Raw genomic sequence first — 24,846 nt, 5'->3', positions numbered from 1 at the left:
GCTAGAGTCAATCCAGGCAACTGAGCTGAATCACATTTATTTTTCTTCCTTTGATTTGGGGAAAAAAGAAATCCAACTTAAATATTTTATAAAAACAAACTTTGCATTGCTCAATCCACTAAGCATCATTCCAAATGTGTAAGTATAAATTTTAAATTGATATTCCTGAAGCATTTGAGAAGAAAACAGATTCATTGACTAATAACAACTTAATAATGGTCCCAGGGAACATATGAAAGGAAACCAGAGCTGGACAGCAGTCAAACTAAGGAACTCCTACAATCCTTTTCAAGATCAAGGCTTCATAGGTCCAATAGACCAAAATGGTGCTAATGGATTTCCCCAGATGGCCATATAGGAGGTTCTTGAATATATAGTTCTGAGACAATTGACCATCGGTAATGGTTAAACAAATCAATTACTATGATTTATTTTCCACAGCTTATGAGCTAAAAGACAATGAAATACACTGTAACAGCTTTCATGTTTGTACAAACAAAGGCTTTGAAAGGACAATAAGAAAATTTTAATTCTAGAGAACAATGGGAAAATATTACCTTGTACAGAAGATATATCTGCCTTTTGTAAAACTTGTAAAAAAAAAAGTTAGCTATTGAAATATTAGTCACTATCTAAAGTAGCAGTTAAACATAGTGAGTTAGTTACAGGTGACTTCCTTTAAAAGTCTAAAAAGCACTCATTGTTTGCAAACCAGGTTCTTTTCAATCCTTTAATTCTATGTTCAGGATTCATGTATCCACCTTGGGCCACAACCATCTTAAAATTACATGGTTGCAATATTATTAAGGGTGAGAAATCATGTTCGATTCATGTTCTAGTTATAGATTGTAGATATTTAACAAACGATAAGCCCGTTGAAATTAAAAATTGTTCACAAATGTCTCATTACTACATTTAATGTACCCTGTCTTAGGACTAAGATAGTGTCAGCAAAAACAATGCATGTGGTTATTTGCTGAGTATTTTTACTGGAAGGTTGGTTTTCACACTCACATTAATTCCAACAATGTTTTTCTTTCAGGGCGTGATTCTCAGTCTCCAGACTCAGGTACAGAAAAAACAAATATTGTGAATAACTATTGTGCTTGTTCCAGGGACATTTTTTTTCACGTAGCCACAGCCACATCATTGACTTTGTATTCAATTTAAATTTCATACATTGTTATGCATACTCAATTAAAATCCTATTGAGACCAATTTGATTTTAGAAAGACAAATCAATTTTTAACACATCAAAAAATGCAAGTGAACGTAGATATTTCTGTGTTCAATTTGTTTTCCCTTAATAAAAGCGTGGAGATCTTACAATGATCGAAACCCAGAGACACTGAACGGAGATGCCACATATTCCTCTCTTGCAGCAAAAGGTTTTAGAAGCGTCAGACCAAATCTGCAAGACAAAAAATCACCAACCCAGGTAATTGAAGCTCATTGCCTGTAGTGTGTCTAGTGCCTAGACTTCTGTTTTCTCATCCTCTTGGGGGCCTCATTCCTAGTGTCCTAGCTTGAAAATGCTTCTGCCTTTTCCATATGCTTTGCTTTTCATGCTAACAAGTACAACATGGGGCGTGAGTTTTAAGCTCATGACAGGTAGGTTTTCTTTTGTTGTTGTTGATTTAGTCTTTATTCTTTGGTTAAGCTTATAGAAGTAGGTCAGCTTCTACCATAACGTTTAAGACAAATGCTCATTATTAAAGCTCTGACAGCAGATGTTTTGGATCCCAGAGTTTAAGAGTCAGGAATGCATTATGTGTTGAATGAATATAAGTCAGACAAATGCTGAGCCTATGAGATTTTAGTAAGAACTGTGCATGTAAAATGTTCTGAAAACCATGGGACTAAAGGAACTGTGGACCTCCAAGTCTAAAATTAGAACAAGATAACATATGTTCACTTTTAGCATAATTTCTAAAACTGTGGATGGAAGCATTATCTTTGTAATGTATTCTAACAGCTTTTCCAACTTGGGAGAAAATATTGACAATAATACACAAAGCATTCTTCCAGGACTAAAGTAACTGTTGGGTCTAGCCTGCTGAGGGCATAGTGTGGATGGGTTTCTTCAGGGCTTGTTTGACAATGTTCCTCTCATGACTAACTTGGACTTTCTTTCTGTTTTTCCTTCAATGTCATTTCTCTTTCTGAACACTCTTGGCCACATAGGCACCCCTTCCACCAGACAGGAAAGAAAGCTTTTGTCGGTCCTTGATAACCAATCAAACAAAGGGGGACATTTCAGACTCATTAGTAACTAACACAGAAAGTCCATGGTGTAGAGAGAGCCTTCCTAACCTTAAGCCTCTCCAGGGAGCTTTGCATTCCAGTGAAGATTCTAACCAGACAATAGTGTATTCTGAGGAATCCAATACAACTATCTCATACACACAAAAAATCACTAATCCACTACCAGCAGCCTCCAGCTCCACTCCTGCACTATTTGGAGACATTAACACCCCATTTCTACAAGAGGACTACATGCAAGATTCTCAAAGTCGAAGAATTTCTACCTTGAAACTAACCCATGACCAGGATCTAGGAAGTAGCCCCCCCTCTAAAACACCACAGTTTTCCCAGACCACTGACATTCCATCAATTCTGAAAAGGTCTTGCTCACCAAACCCTAACCCAGGACCTAACACACACACAGCATCTCTTTCCATTCAGATAGCTCCCCATTCAGGACATGAGCTTGAAAGCCACCAACAGTTCCCTGAACTTCCTCCAGAGAATGAAAAGATGCCTCTTCAGCAAGAGAGACAAACGTCTACAGATATCAAGACCTGTCAGTCCCCAGTGGTACATTACACTTGCTGGTCTCTTCTTTTGTGTGTGTTGCAGAGCCTCTAACTTGGGTTGGAGCTTCGTGTTAAACCTAATGTTTTAATTAGTTTCTAAACAGGAAAGGAAAGGAGAAAGAAGCTATTTCAAACCCGACTGGATTCAGGCACTTTCTTTGCATCTTTCTATTTAAATACATGCACATAGAACTTTGATACAAAAATCATGTTCCTTCTACATTTTTCTTGGAAATAATTGATAAAGAAGATTCACTTAAGGCACTGTAAACTACATCCAACCTTAAAGCACTTCCAGATACCAAAGACCAATTTATCATGTCAGGTTAGCCTTATTTAAATCTACAACATCTCTTTAGATAATTCTCAATCAGAATATGCTTTATCTTAATTGCAAGCAGTATTTATTCCTTTGTAAATTGACATTTTCTCTAAAATTTCATCAGTTGATCATTTCAGAAAATACATTAACCAAATCTTATTGTCTAGATTTATTTGGGGGAGGTCAACCTGCATTATAAAAGCCATGAGTCTGTGGCAGGAGCAAAACGGGAATAAGTAGGGCATGAAGTTGCAGGAAGTTGATTCAGAGGTAACACGAACCAGATTACAGGAATCCTTGTGAACTATTGTAAAGATTTTGACCATAGGCTTGTTAAAGATAAGAGTCCTTTAGAAGATTTGGGGGCTACCACTATAATGATTCTACTAAGATTTTAACCAAATTATTCCATTCCAGCATCTCAGTTGGAAAGGAACTGTAGGAAGAAGGCAGGCAAGCCAGCTAGGAAGCTGTTGCGATAACTAGGTCCAGGAAAGATAGCTGTTCAAAGTTGGGTGGAGGCATTGGAGATGTTGTGAAATACAATTGTGGGAATATTACTTTGAAAGCAGAGCAAACTTTGAAAGTAGATCAAATAGAACTTCTAGGGCAGATTACAAGTCAGACAGGAGAACAGTCAAGCTTGATCCCAGCTGAGAAGGGGCTCGTGCCGTTAACTGAGACCAAGAGACCACAGGGGAAGAAGGATTAATGAAAAGTGATTTGTGTAATCAGAGACATCCACAAGAAATGGTAGAGTGTGGGATAAGAGGGTTGGGGACTCAGGGCAAAGGTTCTGGTTGGAGATAAAAGTGATCAGCTTTTTGTAGCCAACAGACAGTGAAGTCAACATGGATGGAGGAAACCCAAGAACTGAGTTTATGCAAATCTTTCCATTCAAAGGAAGAACCAGTCAAGCAAACTGTCACTGGTATCTCCAAAAGGAGAGGAAAATCCAGGAGAGACAATTCTGGGAGGATAGGAAAAGCAACTTCAAATATTGTTGATAAGACAAGTAAATTAAGATTTAAAAGCAAACCACAGAGTAGAAGTGAGGCTATCTACGAGTGGCCTTAGCATAGACAGGAAGGAGACCAATTATTAAATCATGGCTTCTTTCATGGTATATTTATGTCCCTCCCTGAACTTTGTTTCTTCATCTATAATATAGGGTTAATAACAACATTCATCTTGGAGGGTTTCTCGGCAGGTGTGATAATATATGTGGGGAATTTGGCATACTGCCTTCTACATAGTAATTCCCCAACATGCAGAAGCTGTTATTATTTTAAAATAATGTTTTCCAAACTATGTAACAGTTTGAAAAAGTAAATTGATGTTTTCAATAATATTTTTAACAGATGAATTATAGCTTATTTTATCAGGTTAACAGTATGCTACATTGTGTTGTCTTATAACAACTTATAAAAGATGGCATAAATTATTGTATTTTTTAATTTTGCCAAGAAAATATAAGATCTACCTTCTTCACAGTATTTTTGCAGTTCATACATGTGGCAGGTATACATGCTGACATGTGGTGGGAATCTTTCTAGATTTCCTTCACTTTGTTTATTGAGGCAGAATCTCTCACTGGACCTGGAGTTTGCTAACTCAGGTTAGTCTAGCTGTCAGCTTCCCACAGGGATCCCCTATCTTTATCTCCTAAATGCTGGATTTTGTGTGGGTTCAGAAAATCCCACCTCTGGTCTTTGTTTTCATAGCAAGCATGTTATCCACTGAGCCTTCTCCCCAGGCCTTTCTTCACAAACTGTAAATGTTCCACAAGCTATTGTTAACTTTAGACATAATTTCTTTTACAAAATTCCTAGAATTTATTTATCTTGCCTAAATAAGTTTCTTGCCTAAGAAACTCTACACCCCAGACAGCAGCTCATGTCCCGTCAGCTAGCCCCTCACCACTCTCTCTCCTTTCTGCTTCTGTGTCAGCTGTTTCAGATGCCTCGTGTAAGTGGAATCATGAAGTATTCTGTGACTGGTTCATTTCACTTACATAATGCCCTCTGTGTTATCCATATTAAAATACATGGTAAAACTGCCTTCCTTTTTAAGACTGAAGGATAGACTATATTTCCTTTTATTTCCTTTATCTATTCTTCTATCAGTAGACATTTAATTTTCATGTCTTTCCTATCATGGTGTATTTCATTTTCTGTTTAATGATCTTTCACAATGGTTTTTACACTCAATATTCTGGCAGGAAGACATAGTAAATGTCAAGGCATGTAAGCTACACTCTATGAACCAGCTATACATATACAGTTATACAGAATTGGTCTCCCAAGAAATGAACAGACCCAAGAAACAAAATTATTCTAAGAAATGAAAAGTAAATCTTAGTATTTTAGAAGTTTATTTTACATATATGTTGAAGAAGATTATACACTACTGTTAGGAATATTCCCCATACCTGACAAGTTAGATATATGGTTTTATAAACCACATGTTTTAAATAATAGCTCCTACAGTTTATATATAGAAAGACCACAAATGAGGTATATTGCTCTTCTCTGTAAACAAATATTCTTCTGCTAAAACTGTCTTTGTTCTTCATGTCAGATTAATACAAATGTTGGCCAGATGCATTGTAGAGACAGCAAACAGCCTCACTCAGGATTTCCATGGTATTTGTAAGTGCCTTTGCTTCTGAAGAATAAACTTGGCCCTTCCATTGTTGGGTAACATAATCAGCCATCAGTCAGAACACATCGCTTCTACTACACAGATGTTGAAAATTCAAAGATGAATCTCTAGTACCATACAGAAGAGATACACATTTCTTCTTTTGTTCCTAAGATCAATATATGGGAATTAAGGAAGACAAAGTGTAATGACTAGTTTCATATCAACTTGACACAAGCTAGAGTCATTTTGGAAGAAGAAACCTCAATTGAGAAAATGCCCCCACCAGCCTGACTTGTGGGCAAGCCTGTGGTGCATTTTCCTGACTGATATAGGAGGGCCAGCTCACTCTAGGTGGTGCCACCCCTGGCCTTCTAGAAGAAACTAAAGAAAGCAATAAGCCAGTAAGTGGTACTCTCCCATGGCCTCTGCATCAGCTCTTGCCTCCAGATTCCTGTCTGGAATTCTGTCCTGACTTCTCTGGATGATGGACTATAAACCTTTCCTCCACAAGTTGCTTTTGGTTGTGGTGTTTTATCAGAGCAATGAAATCCTAACTAAGACAAGGTGTAATGCATAAATGTCAGCAGCATTAGGAAAGAGAACATAGAATTTCAGAGCACACTTCTGCACATTCCCACCATGGCCAACCCAGATAGTTGATGTCTTCCATTGTATGGCCAGTCAATATCCTGGAATGTCTTTGTGGGTTTGTTATATTTCTAGTTGAACAAGTCTTTGGCAAGTTTCTAGTTGTGTGAGTGTGTGTGTTAAAATAATTGAGCATTGCAGCATGGTAGGAGAACAATATGAATTTAGAAGTTACATAAGCTCCCCCCTACTTGGTCTTCTACTAGATGAGGAGTGAGCCCTTTCCTGAATATACATAATGGGGAGCTCTGTTAACTTATAAGGCTGCAGTCTAGGGCTTGAGGAATTCTGAGATCTAATTATTAGACATATTTGCTAGATGGAGTCATAATCTTCTTTCTTTAAATTCCACATGTTTATCCCAGAGGGCAAAAGGCATGACCTCTCTTCTCCTTCTCTATGACAAATTTTTACATAATTGCCCCCTCTCTCCTGGTCCTGGTCTTGGCTTTGTGCAGAGCATTTCTCTGCCTTCTAAGTACAATCATTTTCAAACTGTGATGCTTGTGAACAGCTATGCTAGCACACCAGGCAACATGATGTATGTCCATTCTTAATTTCTTACTCTTCGCTGTAGGAGATGAGTTTTGTTAGTACTTGTAATTGACATAAGAGGAAACTGAGGCCAAGGGAAATTAAACAGCTTGCCCAAGTCCCTGAAGATCCACAGTTGGTAGGTTCTCCTTCCTGTTTTTCCCTTAGCATTAATCTTATACTCCATCTCTGACAGTGTTCTTAGACTATGTGAGCTTCTTGGATGTAAAACTATGCCACAGTCCCTGCTGTTTAATACCCACTAGATTTGCTCATTCAGATTGCCTATCTGTTATAGATAGGCACTTAGGTTTATAGTGCTCCCACCCATCAGCTTTTCCTACTGCTGAGTTACCCTTTATCCAGCCTCCTTATTAATTCTCTATAGAGCTGCAACCTTGATTTTTCTCACCTATGACATCCATGAGTTCTCCTAGTGCATTGGCTTCATCTGGACCAAGAGGCTCAATCTTATTTCGAATAACTTAAGATATTCCTAAGTATGGTGAGGCTTAAGAACTCCCTTCCTCAGTGAAGAGCAGGCAACTGGGAGGTGGCATCTCTAGTTCCTCCCATGTTGGTTAGGGAAAGTAAATGGCAACTTAAACTCATAAAAAAATGAGTGACTATCAAGCAATATTAAAATGCAATCACTTTACATGGTGCTGAATGCAAGAAGACACAAAGAAATTTGACCAATCTTTATGAAGTCATCTACATGTCACAAACTATAGTAGATAGTGGGAAAACCATTCTTGTTTGAAGCTATTTTCTCCTACTACAAGCTATTCCAGAATGTTAAAATACTTCCCTCTTTTAGTTCTCTTCTCATGCTTTCTATTAGGGTTCAAGAGAAATCCCCAAGAAAAGACCAAGTCACATTTGCAATAAGCATGAGTGATTTGTTCAATGTTGGAGTAGCAAATGGCCACCCCCAAGGACGTTCACAAGCTCCTTGTAAGTGAAGGGGTAGGGGAATTCCAAAGAGGAGGGATTAATCTAGAGCTGATTGGTAGAGTAAAGATTAGTCTGGGGACTGATTGGTGGGAGGCCCTAGTGGTTGGGGACTTTCCAGAGGCAAGGTAGAGAAAGCTATCTTTAGCTAGCAGAAGGCTGGGGGTACTTGCTGAGCCAGTACAGGAGCTTTGGAGGTCTGTTGAGCCAGAAGAGGCCATGGGGTGCCTGCTGATTGAGTGTCTCTAAGTTGTGATTTTCCTGAGAACTGCTTGCTCAGCGCTGACCCGTTCCAAGGAACTGAAACCAAGACCTGGTCTCTGTCAGGACTACTAGGAAAGCCTGTCATGGCTCTGATCCACACCCCCTTTCAACCCTCCTAATTTCCTATGGGGAGACATGTAAGAAATGAGGTTCTTTGGTTTACTCCAACATTAAAACCTTCTATTGTGAAGAGAAACTCATTCAGACATAGATGGTGAAAAGGATGTGAAAAAAAAAAAAACAGGATATTTTAAGACAGTGTCTATAGGCAGGTAAGACAACAGGGTGGTGTTCTAAAGGGAAGTGAAACATTTTATCCTGTAGGAGAAAGTCATTAAGACAGGATATAAAAACTCCAAATAATATCAGGAAGTCCCTAAAACTGGCCCGTTTTACTAGACCCCACCTTCCCCAAGATTATATAAGCAGTAAAGACGACTGAGTCACTCTAAAACAAGTCAAACTGCCTAGGAGAGGTTCAGATAACCCAGCTGCAAAGAATACTCTCAGACAAGCTGGGCCACGTGGAAGACACAGAAACCAGCCACTCTGCCTGAAATAGGCTCAGCCCAATTGACATTGCCCAACCTGTTGAATTGCCTGTAGGCTGTGCAGGACGCTCCAGATTTCTAGCTTTCCTGAACTGTCACCCATGCTGGGTGGATGTTGGGTGATACAGATGTCTTTGAGTCACTTCTGCTCCTGTAAATAACCCCAGTAAAGCTCATTGGTTCACCAAGTGGATGCCCAGATTTTGATATGTCATCATTTCCCTATCTAGGATAAATAAAGGACCGTTCATGTCTCCCTGGAAATAGCGTCACACAACAGATGGGTTTCTCTCTTCTCATGTCTAGAGGGTGTTTCATAACATGGAGGTCAGGGTCATGTAAAGGGATTTCCACTAATACTTTAAAAAGTCATTGACATCTTTACAGGATAGTATTTCAAAGATTTCTGGGGCTGACCAACTATTGGACTGTATCACTTCAGTTACAGAAATTTAAGAGTGATATCATTCATCAAGAGGCATGTATTGTATGCTACCTGTACACATGCACATGCATATACACCTATAAAGATTGAAAATTGTGAACATGACAGAAGGCAGTGACAGAGCAGAAAATAGTTCTGTTTTCTGTGATCATTCTCTTTGGAAGATTAATAACATTCCCCTGTATTAGAGTGCCTAAAAACGGTTATTGTGAGATTATCAATGTTAGGAAGAACATGTTTCAGCTTTTGATGTGTCGTGTTGAAAGACATGAACAACTCAACTCTGTGAGAGTCAAAGTCTTTCTGATCTTAAAGGAAATATGGTCTCATCTAAATGACTAACTTAAGGACTTTATACAATTTTCCTTATTTAACATGGATTGTCTCTTGGCTTAGAGGCAAAAAGTGAAAAGATTTTGATATATGGAAACTATCCTAGGGGAACTGCTTTGCATTAAGCAATTTTACTGGTACTCCCCAAAGACTGTTTGAGACTGAATTCCATTCAGACTTGAAGAAACATTTAATGTATTAAACAAAAAACTATTATAGTTTCATATCATACTTCACTTCCAATAAAATTTATAATTGTAAACATTGACTAATATAGACAATTCATTACTATTGAAAAATTTTAAGTTATGGTAACTAAGATTTCTATCAATCTAGGGATTTTTTTTTTAAAAAAAGAACATACACAACTTTAAAAGCCACATTTTAAGTGGATCTGCTCAATCAAAAACATCATTAAGCTTAAGTAAAACAAGAATGAAAAATTATGTCTTCCAATACCCCCTTGGATGTTTCTTAATTTTGTTCCATTAAGGATGTGTTTTAGCATATCCATGAGCCCCTAGAGATTATGTAAAACTTTATGCATATGCGAGTTTATATTTTTCTAAGAACCAATAGTTTGCAGCAAATTCCTAAGTGATCTATGACCCAACCTTTTAAAATAGTAGACTTTTCAGTATTCAATTAAAAGTGACAGAAAATATAACTCTAATAAGACCAACAGCCTGCATGACATCAGCTATTTGGAAAATTATGGTTAGCCATGAATAGCAATGGGTGCCATTAAAATCTTTACTAGAGAGTATGAGTTTATATAGTTCTGCTCATTGCCTTATCTTTGTGCTAGTATCCCATAATATCTCTAGCCATCTTATATACCTCTGACACTCCACACAACAAAAGAAAGAAGAGAAAGCATCCTTTGGGTAAGAAGGAAAAGGAGTAAAATGCTCCCATTTTCCTTGTCCTTTCATTGAATCAGATGCTCATCACATCTGACACCATATAGAACAGATGCCAACCAAAACCTTTCACGGGGATCTTTTCTCTCCTTGTTTGGTTGTTTCCCTCCTGGTGCTCAAACTCTTGGGTTTCATGCAGGTTCAGGGTTCTTAAACGTTCAATTTCCCCTTCAGTTTCTTTCTCCTTTTCTTAAGACAGCTCCAACTAACCCAAATCCACTCTAACTAACCATTGTCAGTGGTTGATTTTTGTTTTCATTTATTTTCGCACATCAACACCACTGCTAGTACTGTTAGCGTATTTAAAAATACAATTGTTTTTGTATTTCACAGTGAAACCAATGAACAGACTTGGTGAGTAGAAAGTAAACAGAAACCCCCTTTCCATGTAGTTGTTTAGCTTGATCGACTTAAATAGTAAGCCAGAAAAAAAAAATTTAAAAGACAAATAGACTTCTATTGGAAGACTATTTTGACAGTGCAGAAGCAATAGGAAGAACTAGGATCCAAGATTTTTCTTCAAGTTCTGCCAAGCAACAGATAACTTGTTATCACTCCATTGTCACTAGGACAAAGCATGAAAACTTCTGAAGAGGAAGCTCCATCCTGTCAAGGGTTTCTCATTCTTACCCACACTCGCCCTGCAATACTATAGGAACAAGGGCCTTTCCCCCAGATGTACTGCATTCATGTTCTTCACGCTTCCACGCTTTTTCCCATACTTCGTGTTGGATAACTAATCCATGTGAATGTATTTCTAAAGAAAGTGTTTTCACATTAAACCAATGATTCACCCTCTCTGCCATGGTGTAAAACAGTTAATCTTATTAATTTGAATGATTTACACTTCCTCTTCTTATTCTTTCCCCTCAAACTCAGCACTTAACTGCCAGTGTGTTGGAGGTAAAAGCTTCACAGACACACAGAGAAAGCACGCCAGATGCCTCTTCATCCTGCCTGCCTGTGATGGCTTTTTCCAAGCCTCCTTTTGCACCAGGCAATAGCTCCAGCCCACCACCACCTGATGATCTGGAGCCATCCTGCCGGCCTTCAACCCAGGCCCTCTCGCCTTGTTTATGTAAACATCCTTTCCTAGCCCCTAACATCCTTATACACAGCCATGCCACAGGACAGACACTTCCCTGAGTGAGCACTCTTCCCAATCTGAGAATGAGTCCTCCACAGCCATTCTGGTTAAACTACAACTGGGAAACTCTGACACTACTGATTGCTCTGAGACACCTTCCCCAACCTGGGGTTAGAGATCTGCTGTAACAGATGGCATCACCTTAGCAATCCCTGTTGCCACTCATGTAATTATCCATCCTTCCTTCCTTTGCTTCCACCATGTTTTGTTTAATTTTTAAGGACTGCACTTATTTGCTATCTGGGTTTTGTAGCCAAACATTTTTATTTGCATAGGTATTGGTTAGCAAACCAACTCTATACTATCTGTTAGGGAAAGCTATTGGAGTCATCCTCATTAAGCCCACTTGATGCTAAAATTTTTACTGATACTCCCTTCTTGCACATAGGTGCTATTTATGGTAAGTCTAAAATGGTCTGCTTCTGATTTACTGTTTTTCTTGTAAGGTATAAAGTGGTTCACTTATAAGGCAGTGTATCAGAAATGTAAATAAGTAGATCATCGTCATTCATTATGGTTAATTTATAGAGAAAGTCCAAAATGTTTCAACCATTGTAACTTACCATTAATACCTGGAACAGGACCCTGACTCTAAGATTCACATCTCTGTGTCCTGGGTTAATAGTTTGTGCACTGTCTTTCTCCCTTGAGTGGTTCTGACTCTTTTGACGATTGCCCCCTCTGATGAGCTCTTCTGTCACTATGGAAGTGAATGGCGTAAACAATCTTAGCCCATCTTATGGAAATTTGGCCTGAGCTCATTTTGAAATATTTTTCCTGAGCCATCCCAGTCTTGAAATTTATGAAACATTTTTATTTTATATCTCAACAATTTGTCTTTCATTTATATAATATAAAACTAGTTCTCATGTGTATAATATCATTGAAATATGTCTGTAATTTCATTTAGCAATCACTAATCAGTAGCTAATATGAATGGATAAAATGTTAATTTTATCATGCAGATTCTCAGTCACTGATAATGGAGAGATTGTGACTTCTGTTGAAGGAAGTACAACTTTGAGGAGAGAGAGGGAGAGAGAGAGAGAGAATTTCTGAAATTGTTACCATCATAAAATCCTGATAGGTTCTGTCAAAGGGAAAATATATCTGTGCTACATAGTTGCTAAGTACTGTCAAAACATAAAACTTTAGTTTTCATGCACAGAGAAATGCCACAAGCCATATTTATTTTTAACTTCTACAACTACAGAAATTTAAAAAAAAAAACCACCTTTTCAGTTATTTGGGGTGACTTAGTATTCATCAAGTGGCTTGTTATAAAATTTGTTTTCTGGGAATAACCTGACCAAATCTCTGGCCACAGATGACCAGCCACTAGCCTTGGGTATGGGTCCCTTCCATGTCCTACTGTGTTGGAAACAGGTTTTGTTTCTTTGTTTGTTTCATATTTTAAGTTTAATGACTTTTTTTCAGGATCGTCAACAACAAGAAAAAATGTTTCATTAGTTAAGGCCCTTTTGGATCCTCACTTTTACATCTTTTATATAATTTGTACACCATCAGAAGTGCTGTAACTGAAACTAGTCCCAATTATCAGTTTATTGCACATGAATTTTCCATGAGACATTTAAGTTAATATGATTTAAAAAGTAAATCTGCTTTCAATATTTATTCTTTTATCTATAATTAGTGCTATTGGAACCATCAAAATAATTCACATTGCTGAAGCATTATATAGGTTTGGTATCCCTAATCCAAATTTTTAAATTTTTCTAAACTGTAAACATTTTAAGCATTGGCATGACATTGTAAGTTTAAAATTCCACACCTGACTTCATGTGTGATAAAAAAAAAAAAAAACAGGGACTGGAGAGTTGGATGGCTTAGTGGTTAAGAGCACTGGCTGCTCTTGAAGAGGACCTAGATTCAATTCTCAGCACCCACATGGCAGCTCAAAACCAACTATAATAGGATCTGATACCCTCTCTTCTGGTGTGCAGACATACATCCAGACAAAGTAACCATATACATAAAATATATAGATTAAAAAGAAACTCAAATACACCAAAATGTTCTATAAAATTACCTTCAAGCTATACATATAAATTATCTATTAAAATTAACTAATTTCAAATTTAGACTTGGGTTCTATCCATCCCCCAAAAAAACGATGTCATATGTATTTATGAATATCTCACAGACAAAGAATTTGGATAAGGGATATTCAACTGTACTAGAAACCTTAATTTTTAATAAAAATTGTTCTGTTTTTTATGTTCATTATCATAACATGTCAAAGTTGATTTAGAAGAAGAGACAAAACTATTTGTAGCTTGTTCAGCAGAGTAAAGTAAGGCCCTGAAGTTCTGGTCCTTTCTGTGCTTTACACTTGCTTCATGTCCAGCTCAAAAGTCCTTACTGTGTGGCTAGTTAGAAAATAAGAGAATTTTTCTAGTAGCTTAAAAATATTTGAGTACAATCCTAATAATTGAATATTCATTGATTTTAGGACTTATGTGATATGACTTCTTTTTTATGATTTTTTTTTTTTTTTGGTTTTTTGAGACAGGGTTTCTCTGTGTAGCCTTCACTGTCCTGGAATTCACTCTGTAGACCAGGCTGGCCTCAAACTCACAGAGATCCACCTGCCTCTGCCTTCTGAGTGCTGGAATTAAAGGTGCACACCACCACCACCTGGTGTAATATGACTTAAGTAAATTAGTTTTCTTCTGGATCATTCGAAAGCATAATAATCTTAGAGTCAGGTCATAAATACTCACTCATCTGCTGTGCTTCATACTTTTAAAATCAAAGCTTATTTTGTTTTAAAAAAGTAGAAAAGTTTGTAAGTTATGAGTCTCTATGTCTGTGCTTATTTGTGTTTATATGTACTTATCTGTAATGTTCTTTTAACTAAATATTCCTGCTAACGTTTTATCTCATTTGCATGCACTATTCAGTTTGCATAATTGTCAATGGTATGCTGTGCAAAGATAGTCCTGAGTTCCACTTCTACCATCAAAGCTGATTCAACTCAGTCACAACAGGTGTCCTCTCATTATCTACTAGGTCATCATATCTAGTTGCATGTTTTAACAACCACAAAAGAAGCACATGTGTGGCAATCTCAGCAAAAAGCTACAGGTAGCATTAGAAATAGAAAATAATTAGATGTCAACAAGTCAACTCAACTTATTAGGAAATCAGTATGCTAAATAAAGTTGAAATAGGGAGAAGTCAGTGTTTTAACACCCTTACAATGGTTTACCAGGTATGTGACTACTAGAATAGGTAATTCCATGACTCATAAGTCCAACCATTTGTCTTCTGTGTTAGTCACCTTGTTTTGGAAACATTGATTCATTAGAGGGTATTCTGACTGAGTTGTGAACCAGCACTTCTCCTCCTGTCAGAGAGCATTCATTTCAAATCCACCATGCAGAATGACATGAGAGAGTTGTGACTACTTAAGGACAGGCTGTCCTCCCTAGTTGTTTGGCAGTGACCCCTGTTGTTGACACCTCTAAAGGCAGACTGGTATGCCTACTGGCCAGCTGCTCTCCTTCTTCTTAACCACTTCCCATACCCTCTGATAATATAAAAGAGTGACAAATGAAAGATAGGATGGAGAAAACTGAAAAGTTCTTTGTCCCTCTGGCATCAGTTTTCAAACTGAACAAAAGCCTTGTAGTTGATGACTGTCCAATAGTTGGAAACTCTTGCTGCCACTTATAGGGGTGATGTCTACAGGGAACCATGTACTATAACAAGGTCCGTGTGCTTTTCTCAGAGCCAGATAACCATCAATGGCAACTCTGGCGGTGCTGTGAGTCCAGTGAGTTACTATCAGAGGCCATTTTCCCCTTCTGCGTACTCCCTTCCAGCCTCACTCAACTCCAGCCTTATCATGCAGCATGGCAGATCACTTGGTAAGTACTGCAGTCATGGTTTCCATGACAACTTTAGCATGACAACTATATATCATAAGAGAAAAATATAAGATAATGAAGTGGAGGCAGGAGTGACAAACAACGCTCTCTCTGGTGACCCTAAGTTGGGAGGAAGTAGAGCATATGTTGTAGAAAAGAAGTCCCTTGCTATTCAGAGGTGACAATTCCATTTGTAGCTAAGCCTGGAGAATGGTAGTTGGTATTTTAGTGACAGGGTACAAAGAACAGGAAAATAACTATTGAGAGGAAGGGGAGCTTATAGGATCCAGAAAACATTAATGTAGCACTTTTCTATTGAGCTGGCTTGTTCCTTTGTGGAAGAACTCTCATTCTAAAATATTCTTCAGTTACAGCTATAGAAAAATTGTTTAACAATTAAAACAGTGTAAAAGGGGATCACAGTAACACAGTCACGTCCTGGATCACACCATCATAAACTGTCAAGCTAAGGTTTTAAGGCCACCAGTCAGCATTGGGGCAGTAGGAAGTAAAAGAGAGTTAATTAGTTCCCTTCAATGAAGATCCTACAGTTTATAGAGACAAGTTCTTAACCCTTTGGAGAGTAAAAGTTAGGCAAATACATGGCCCTTGGTTCTGAGGAAATGACTCAGTAGTTAAGGTCACTGGCTGCTCTTCCAGAAGACCCAGGCTCAATTCCCAACACCCAAATGATGATTCACAATCTTCTGTGACTCCAGTTCCAAGGGATCTGACAGCCTCTTCTGACCTCTAAGAACACCAAGAACACACTTGGTGTACATACATACAAACAAAGCACTCTTACATAAAATAAAATATATAAACCTAATCGAGAATTTTTGTTATAGTCCTCCAATAAAAATTATTTCTTAAATAATCATTAAGTATGACTCTGTCCTGTTGCTTGCCTTAGTTGACACAGTTCTCCCCATTCTACCAAATAAAAAAATATAAATACTCAAGTATAGACCAGCCTTGACTTTAGACCTAATCTGTAAATATATTTTACATGTTTTTATATAAACAATGAACATATAAATGTTCATTTCAAACTTTAAGCATGTAATTTTGTGGGTCTTGTGAACTCTTTAGAGTCTCCAGGAAAAGTCCTGAGCTGCATAAAGATAGAAACTTTCTTACATCACAAAATATATTAGCATAGTTTAAAAATAATGTAACAACTATTTCTTAGTTGCTAAAAGTTAGATGTAAAAATTCCAAAATGTTTGAAAATAACCTTACCAAATTGAACCATTATGTGAAGTTACGCTGAAAACATGTTCATTATATTGAGAACTAAAACTTTTCAGAATAAAAGAGCAGAAAGGATGCTAAGGAGAGCATACCTACACACCCTTCTCAAAAAGAGAGGGCCCATCTTGCAGCCACCACAGCTCAACAACAGAGAGAAAACTCTAGAACACAGAACCACACACCATTGAGTAGTTGGTAGCAAACACCTTTCCCTCTTCCCACGTTAACTCTAAACTGAACAAATATGATACCACAAGTTTGCTAAAGAGCACTTTATGTCGATTTAAAGCCCACTCATTGTAGAACTCAGCTTCCATGGCCAGCAAAACTTCTATAAGGTTTTAAATATAGTCATGGGACTCATTAAAGAAGAGTCTAGATATAATTGTGCCTATTCTAATGCTACTCCTGGGAGCCATTTGTGAAACTTGTAATGCTCTCCTTTTAGTGTGTTAAGAAAGAAGAACTTGCTTGTGCCAAATGTCTCTCTTTGACAACCAGTCCACAGCTCTATAAGAGACTTCATTATTGCAAGATTTTGTAATGTAATTATGCATTATTAAACATGAAAATGAAACTTTCTAAATTGTTTAAGTCATAACATTTCACTAAATAATAATTAAATGTGTCTCTTTATCCCATTGCCTCTCTTAGTGAACAATTTTCCCCAGTCTACCAGATAAAGAAATATAAATACTCAAGTATAGACAGGCTTTGACTTTAGACCTAAGCAGTGGATAGATTTTACACATCAACTGTTTAACATGGAAAGAAATTTCCTGTATAAACATTGAACAAATTCCAATTGGCCAAAGCAATGGTGGGAGTGGAATTTACAAGTCTACCCTACCCTAGGTGAACTTTAGATTTAGTCAAAGACAAAGGATTGCAAACATAACAGTCTACAGGCCATATAAGAGAAATATAAAAAGAACTCACTTTCATTGCACAATCTGTGTATTTGTACAGTCATATGAACTATACATGAAGACAGACTTGAAGGGAGAAACCCTGGTCAATGGTAGCTGTGACCAGGCCCAAGTGATTGTTAATTATAGATAACTTACACTGTTAAGTTTAAATCCTCTTTAGACTAAAAGGGAAATTGTAGGGAGAAACCCTGATTAGAAGTACCACTGACCCAAGCGGGTGTGGTCAGAGTTAAGTAATAAGGGCTTAAGAAGGAGAGAGGCTTGCACACGGCTCTCTTTCACCTAGCTGAGCTGACTGGGAAGCATTTCTGGGTTTGTCCTGCTCAGGTGCAAACCTGGTCCCTGGCTCCCTTATGTGGGTACTTTTCCCCAATAAATGACTGGTTATCAACCTATTTCTGACTCCATATTGTCATCATCCATACAGACTTGATACTTTTTCTTAGGCTAGAACTGTAGCACATCCTATGTGTTCAGAAAACATTGGTTGCTAACAAAAATCCTGACATTGTGGCTATCTCATCAAAGCCTTTGAGTAATTAAATTAAAAAGTCAACCTGGGTGAACTAAATTAAAAAGTCAACATGTGGCTTCATTTAGAATAGCTTGGAAAGACAGGATTTGTATGACACATGAGACAGTTTCATTCTTATATTTCTTTGTTCAATTCAAAAATGCCTCAAAATGCTTTTATGTTGCAAACTAAACTGAAAATGGCCTTAATTATAACAGTTATAATGATATAATGGATATCAACCTAGAGAGAGCATAACACTAAATACCCATGTGAAAATGAGTCAAAGTCATAAAATGCTTATTTGTGATGATTTACATGTCTTCATGAAAAATACATTTTTATGTATGATATAACAGTTCATTATACTATCTATACAGGATATAAATATTACTTTAATATATATATATATATATATATATATATATAATATATATATATATGAAAATGAATTCCACACACACATATATGAATATAATCAGCCAAATGCTTTCCTGAAATGTAAGAATTTTTCAGCTTCCACAGAAAAGAACTGAGAGACAGGCCAGCTAAAGCAGGTCACCCAGAGCCTAAATGAAGGCTCAGTCCTGCTCACCAAGTTCTGAAATCTCAAAGCAGCAGGAAGTCACATCACTATTGTATAATGTGACGGCCAATAATGTTGATTTTTTTCAAAGCTTTTTTATAAACTGGAAATGAACAGACTAGGCAGTGTGCACGTTTGTTCTCTATTACTTCTGATAGTATTCTAGAGGTTCATGACATTAACATGAAGATAGAAAATTTGATAAGCCTTGTGTAACTTTAGCCTGTAAGATAATTGTCAGTCTCAAAGGACAAAAAGCCATGGCATTTTCCCATAAAACCAACAAAATTAAATAAAATTCAATAAATTGTAATCACTGAAAAGCACTTATTTACCCATAAGCCTTCACTTGCTAGTGTATGTCTAGATCTAAAAAAAAAAATAACTGAATTTCATTTTCAATTTATTTTTATGGAATCATATCTTTGGATCAGTAATTCTATTGCTTCTCTAAAATCACCTGTCAGTATTTCCACCTATGGCAATCAGGAGCCTCACAAGAATCATGAGTGACTAATGACCTGAGTAAAGTGACTAGGCTTCTTTCAACTTCTGCCCCCTCATCTATAGAGGTGACCCTTGCCCCTCCAAGATTACTGCAAGGAAGGTGAGGTGAAACACATTCAACATGGCCGCACACATCATTTAACAAATATTCTTCCTCTCACCCTTCTTTGGGAAATGGTGAGGTCCTTGTTGTTCCATACATATATGTAATACCCACTTCTGAATGGGATGGGGTAAATATGTGAAAAGGCATAGAGGTAGAAATGGCATTCTATTATGGCTGGCAATCAATGTACAAGAGGCACCATTAATTTATAGTCTGTGCATCCGGTGTGCTTCGAGTCACTGTACTTTCCACACAGATTCTGCAGAGGCGTATTCCCAGCATGCCCAGTCTCTGGATGGCACCATGGGAAGCTCCATCCCACTCTACAGATCCTCAGAGGAAGAGAAGAGAGTGACAGTTATCAAGGCACCGCATTACCCAGGGATCGGCCCTGTAGATGAGTCTGGCATCCCCACAGCCATTAGAACGGTAAGCCATGCCAGCCAGCATGCGCGTCTTTCTGGGTCTGCGCATGAGCCTGACAAAGGATGGATTGTACGTGCTGTGGTGCATTCCTGGGGTCTGTCATGAGGATTGCCCGAGCCATCAGAGCTCCCATGAATACCCTGCTGTGTGGCAGAGGGAGAACAATGTGGAGTGAAGGCAACGACGCAATCTGTTTTTCTGTTTGAATTGGAAATCATAAAAATCTGGATTTTTGTTAAATAACAACACCCCGTTTTTTTAACTTTCTATCAGGGATAGGCAAAGCCTAGAGAGAAGAGAAAAGGGGCGAAGGGAGTAAGTCCTTTCACAGCATCCAATTCCCACATGCACTGTAAAACAAACAAAAAAAAATAGAAGAGTGATTTGTTTCTTGAAATGGATGTGAGTTCACACCAGGGGATGGGAAACTGTGAACTGGGACTTGGGAGGTGAGATGATTGGAGCGGAGGGAGGTAATATCATGGGAAGAAAAAAACTGTCTGTGAAAAAAGGGACATTTACATGTCCCTCTCAGCTGAGCAGGCTGAGAGCTCCCTGGATGATAAGTCAAAGTGTTGAGGGCATTTTTTTTTTTTAGTCTTTAAACTCTGCCAAAGCGTTACTCAGTGTGCAGGGGCAGCCCTTTCTGGCAACACTCCTCCACAGCGCCAGAGTCTAGGCAGGCAGCTGAGTGCTGGCCACGTCCACTGCAAGAGGAGGTCTCTGGTAGCAGAGAAGGAAGACCCGTGGAGCCATGGCGTCTTTGCAGGTGAACTTGGTGGGGTTGAGAGGAGGGAGCTGCTGCTGCATAGACATTGCCTGTGTACCCACATAAAGGACTGAGGTGCTGCCAAGAGTAACTTCCGCTGAAGGGAGACACAGGGAGCCAGGGGCATCAAGAGATCTAGCAAAAGAATGAGAAGGATATCGGGACAGAAACAATGGTGAGAGGGGAAATATTTGAAAACTTCGAAAGAGTGAAGTACGAGCTGTTTTTGCAATGGTGAAGAGAGGAAACATGAAAACTTTGAAAGAGTAAAGTACGAGCTGTTTTTGAATTTGCAGTGATCATGTTTTATATACAGACGTGAGTTCAGAATGGATTATTCTTGGCTTCGGTGTTGTAGCTGAAGCCAAAAAAAAAAAAAAAAGTATATTCATATAGCATGCGCTTGGGATTTAGACTTCTCAGATTGTTAAGGAATGTGACTAAATGTGAATGTGACTAATAAAGCTTGAAAAATCTGTGTTGGAATGATGATGGTCACATTTAAGTGACAGGAAAAATCCCAGGGCTTGTGACTAATCCGCTCCGTTTAATGACAGTTGTATGTTTCTGGTGTCAGTGTTTTGACATTTGTTTTCCTTTCAGAATTTCTGACTCAAAATGACTAAATTTGAATTTTCCCATAATAATGAAGGGAAAGTGACTCAGACAGGAATGGTGTTGTAGACTTTGCCTATTAGCCCTTGAGACACAGGATGCACAAAACCTAAGAGATCGTTGCTTTCTGTGCAGTTATAGATCCTGTCTGAAAGATTCTATCAAAACTCTTTGGATGTGTTTTTAAGTTAATAAATGACAGGTAATAATGAGCACATCAATGTGACCCATTCTTTGCATCTATAGATTTTTAATCTGTAATGTTTGACTCTCAAATCTTTGCTTTGTTAAGTTTCCAAGGGGGGGGAAACCTAAGATGTTAGAGATGATAAATAAAACTCAATATTAAAAGGTTTATATTATCTGCTGCCAAATGATAAGCAACCACATCCATCCACTAAGCATATGATGTTAATTTCCCTTATAGAAAATTCTAAGTGAATTATTAGCCACTGCAGAAGTTCCTTAAAAGGAACACTGGCCTTTTCTGTGTAACTTACTCAGACCTTTAAAACTTTACAAGGAGGATCCTGTTCGTGTTTACTACTTTGCAACCTTACGAATCACACATCCAAGTATAGATCTGTATTTATAAATGTTGAATCCTGCCATCCTGGGCCAAGAATATCCAAGGTTATTTTCTTTCCTCGTTCGTGTAAAAGTAATGATTATCAGACTCAAATTGCCTCAGCTTCCTTCTTGGTATTAAAACCAGCACTGTCTAAATGTGCCACGTTGGGGTATCCTCTTAGATAACTGTTACCATGGTAACAGGATATTGTAAAGTGGTCCAAAAACTGCTGAAAATAATAACTAAATACTCAATACTTTTGAGTCCTTGTAATGAAGGGTGACAGTTTTATGGATTACCTCCTTCTCCTGTGACTGGGATGTCTACATCAGCCTTTTACTGCCATAGTCTTAAAAACAGTAACAAAAATCTCAAGGGCTCAGAGCCCAAGAGACTGTGTAAGGAGCCTGGCTAGTTAAGTGACATCCAAGATTTCTCTCTTCTAATCCAAATATAACAGTTCTTTAGCTATTTTAGAGCTATCAGGGGCAAAAGTAGAATAGGATTGTGTTTGTGTCATATGTAGAAAATGTCTTCTTTTTCATGTCTGCATTTAAGTTAGTGTACAGTGCTGATGTTTCATGGCTAGAAAAAGATGGAAGTTGAAGCCTGTTCTGATAAGGTCATGGATGACAGCTGCATAAAAGAGTCTCAGGATTTAGACAGTCTATGCAAAATGCTTTTGAAGGACACAACCAAAAGCAAATTTCCCAAGTGTGGACTTCTGCATTCCTAATCTCAATGTCAGACATAACATGCTCCCAAATGGCATCAACAAAAGGAAGAGAAGTGCTCACAGTACTCCTTTTAGAAAGGGACACTGACTTTGTACGTCCCTGGTTTAACAGCCTCACAGTCTCTCTGCCAGCCGACTGGGCATTTCCTGGCTTCTCTGTACTCACCATATAAAGCTAACAGATGGCATAACTGTGAGATCCTGCCTGATATAGGCCCTCTGGCAAGTGCAGACAACAATGCTGTCTGTCAGGATGCATTGCCATATACAGCAATATAACTTCCTTATTCGGCCTCCCTGTCCCCATTGGCTGTGTCCAGGTACAGTGAGAAACTAGTTTTATATACAGTTGTATGTTCCTTTTGTTGTTGTTGCTCTAATAGCATAAAAGTGTAACAGAAACGAAACTAATGAAAGCTAAGCCTGCCTTCAGAAAAATAAGTGGTCCTCTAAAGATATATGTTCAGATGTTTTGTGTGTATACATGTTTCTGTGTATGCATGTATGTGGACACATGAACATGTGTGCGCGTGGGCATGCACACAGAGGGTAGAGGTTAAAACTGGGTATATTCCCCAATTTTTGCCCAGGCTTTCTCACCTAACCTAGAGCTGCTTTTGCTTCCTCGGATCTGGGATTACAGGAGCCCACTGCCATGCCAAGCATTGTAATGGGTGCTAGAAATAGGAAGCCAGGATGTCATACTTACATGACAGGTACCACACTGATTTAAGCCCCAACCCCCAGGTTCCAGTATTCTGTTCGAGGCAGCAAACAGCAGATTCCTGCATCTTTGTAGATAACCCCCAACACCAGTTCCCATCATTTGGCCATATATTTAATTATGGTGCCATCAAGCCCCCATTGTAGAAGAAGCCTACAAGGCATATGTGATTCTCAACCAAACAGACGTTCATTTACATCCCTAGTGACTGTCAGAATTGTCTACTTCCAGAAGTCAAAATCAATGTAAATACAGCCTAGCAGTTTCTAGGTGAAAAATTCAGTGAACACATATATAAAAGCCAATATAAAACACCAAACAGTTTTCACTCTTACAAATCCTAACCATTGTTTTGTTGTTTGTTTGTTTATTCTCTTCTCATATATTACATTCCAAACCAACTGAAGTTTCCCTTCCCCCCAACTGCTGCCATTTCCCCTCAGAAAAGAGCAGGCTCCCCAGGGACATCAGCCAAACATAGCATAACCTAACCAATATTTTAAATCAGGACAATGACCTTGGAAAATCTGATGCTCGTAAGTTACCTATGCACAGAATGGTTAACTTCTGGTCAATTAGCACCGATATAGTTGAGATGAAGATTTTGCTGAGCAAATCATTGCACTACAGCTAGAAAAGAGAATGTACATTTCACAGCCTGTGAGACAGAGTTGCATCCAGTAAGCTGGGTTCGCTCAGGTCTTCACAGATGTTGGAGTTTCCCTGCTGTTTTTAGCTATTGAGATTTGTTACAACAGAAGGACTACTATAAGCCCCATAACATATGTTGTGAAAGACACTGACTCAAGAGAATAAAGCAGAGTCAAAGTAGAGGGTTCTGACATCTGTCTAACTTCTACATGCTCGTATGGGCATGAATACCTGTACACACATGCCCCCCACATGCATCCCAAGAAAGAAGAGATACATAACTTTCTCAGATTCCTAGTTCTAGAAAGCATTAAGTAGTAACTAAAGGCTACAGGATTTGAATGTTGCTTAATATTTATACATAAATTTCCTATTTGTACTGTAACCCACTGCTTCTAACACACCTAAAACCTGGCATGCATAAGGAATGCCTACTCTCACAGAGTTTATAATTTAACAAGGCAAAAGTTGTATGTACTCCAATGTCTTGTCATAGAAACTTTGAAATCGTAGATATATATATATATATATATATATATATATATATATATTCAACATGACTTTGCATTATCTGAAACAGTTGGTATTTTAGCCACTTAGACTAGCAAATGCTAATTTTGTCTTCATTGAAGCTAATCAGAGTATCTACCACTTGAGTCAAAAATATCCCCTAGTTAAAATTTTAAATGTCTTCACAGAACACTCAATAGAAAATCTTAATACTAACGATAAGGACTGGGGAAATTGATCTGTTAATTGTTTGCTGGGCAAGCATGGGGATCCAGGTTCTGTGCATAACACACACATAAAAGCCCATCATTGTGGCACACACTTTAATCCCAAAACTGGAAGGTGGAGACAGCATGATCCCTGAGGCTGCCTACCCTCATTGATAAAGCCTAGGTCCCAGAGAGAGACTCTCTATAAAAGAAAGAAAGAAAGAAAGAAAGAAAGAAAGAAAGAAAGAAAGAAAGAAACA

The 24,846-nt window shown here is 38.1% G+C and overlaps 1 protein-coding gene across 10 annotated transcripts in view; it reads left to right on the top strand.

Annotated features, from left to right (window-relative positions):
* The window catches only part of Sorbs2 (sorbin and SH3 domain containing 2), a 300,238-nt gene that overhangs the window by 213,894 nt on the left and 61,498 nt on the right, over positions 1–24,846 (top strand). For 9 of the 10 annotated variants that reach the window (XM_027391151.2, XM_035452343.1, XM_027391146.2 and 6 more), the window contains 4 exons: positions 1,043–1,069; positions 1,314–1,438; positions 15,338–15,476; positions 19,632–19,804. In XM_027391151.2, coding sequence (XP_027246952.1) covers positions 1,043–1,069; positions 1,314–1,438; positions 15,338–15,476; positions 19,632–19,804 — 464 coding nt within the window. The remainder of the gene's footprint in view (positions 1–1,042; positions 1,070–1,313; positions 1,439–15,337; positions 15,477–19,631; positions 19,805–24,846) is intronic. The other variant, XM_027391148.2, reaches the window with a different exon arrangement.

Source organism: Cricetulus griseus (assembly GCF_003668045.3).
Source record: "Cricetulus griseus strain 17A/GY chromosome 1 unlocalized genomic scaffold, alternate assembly CriGri-PICRH-1.0 chr1_1, whole genome shotgun sequence".
In the NCBI taxonomy this organism is placed as follows: Eukaryota; Metazoa; Chordata; class Mammalia; order Rodentia; family Cricetidae; genus Cricetulus; species Cricetulus griseus.
This window is presented reverse-complemented; position numbering and strand designations above follow the sequence as displayed.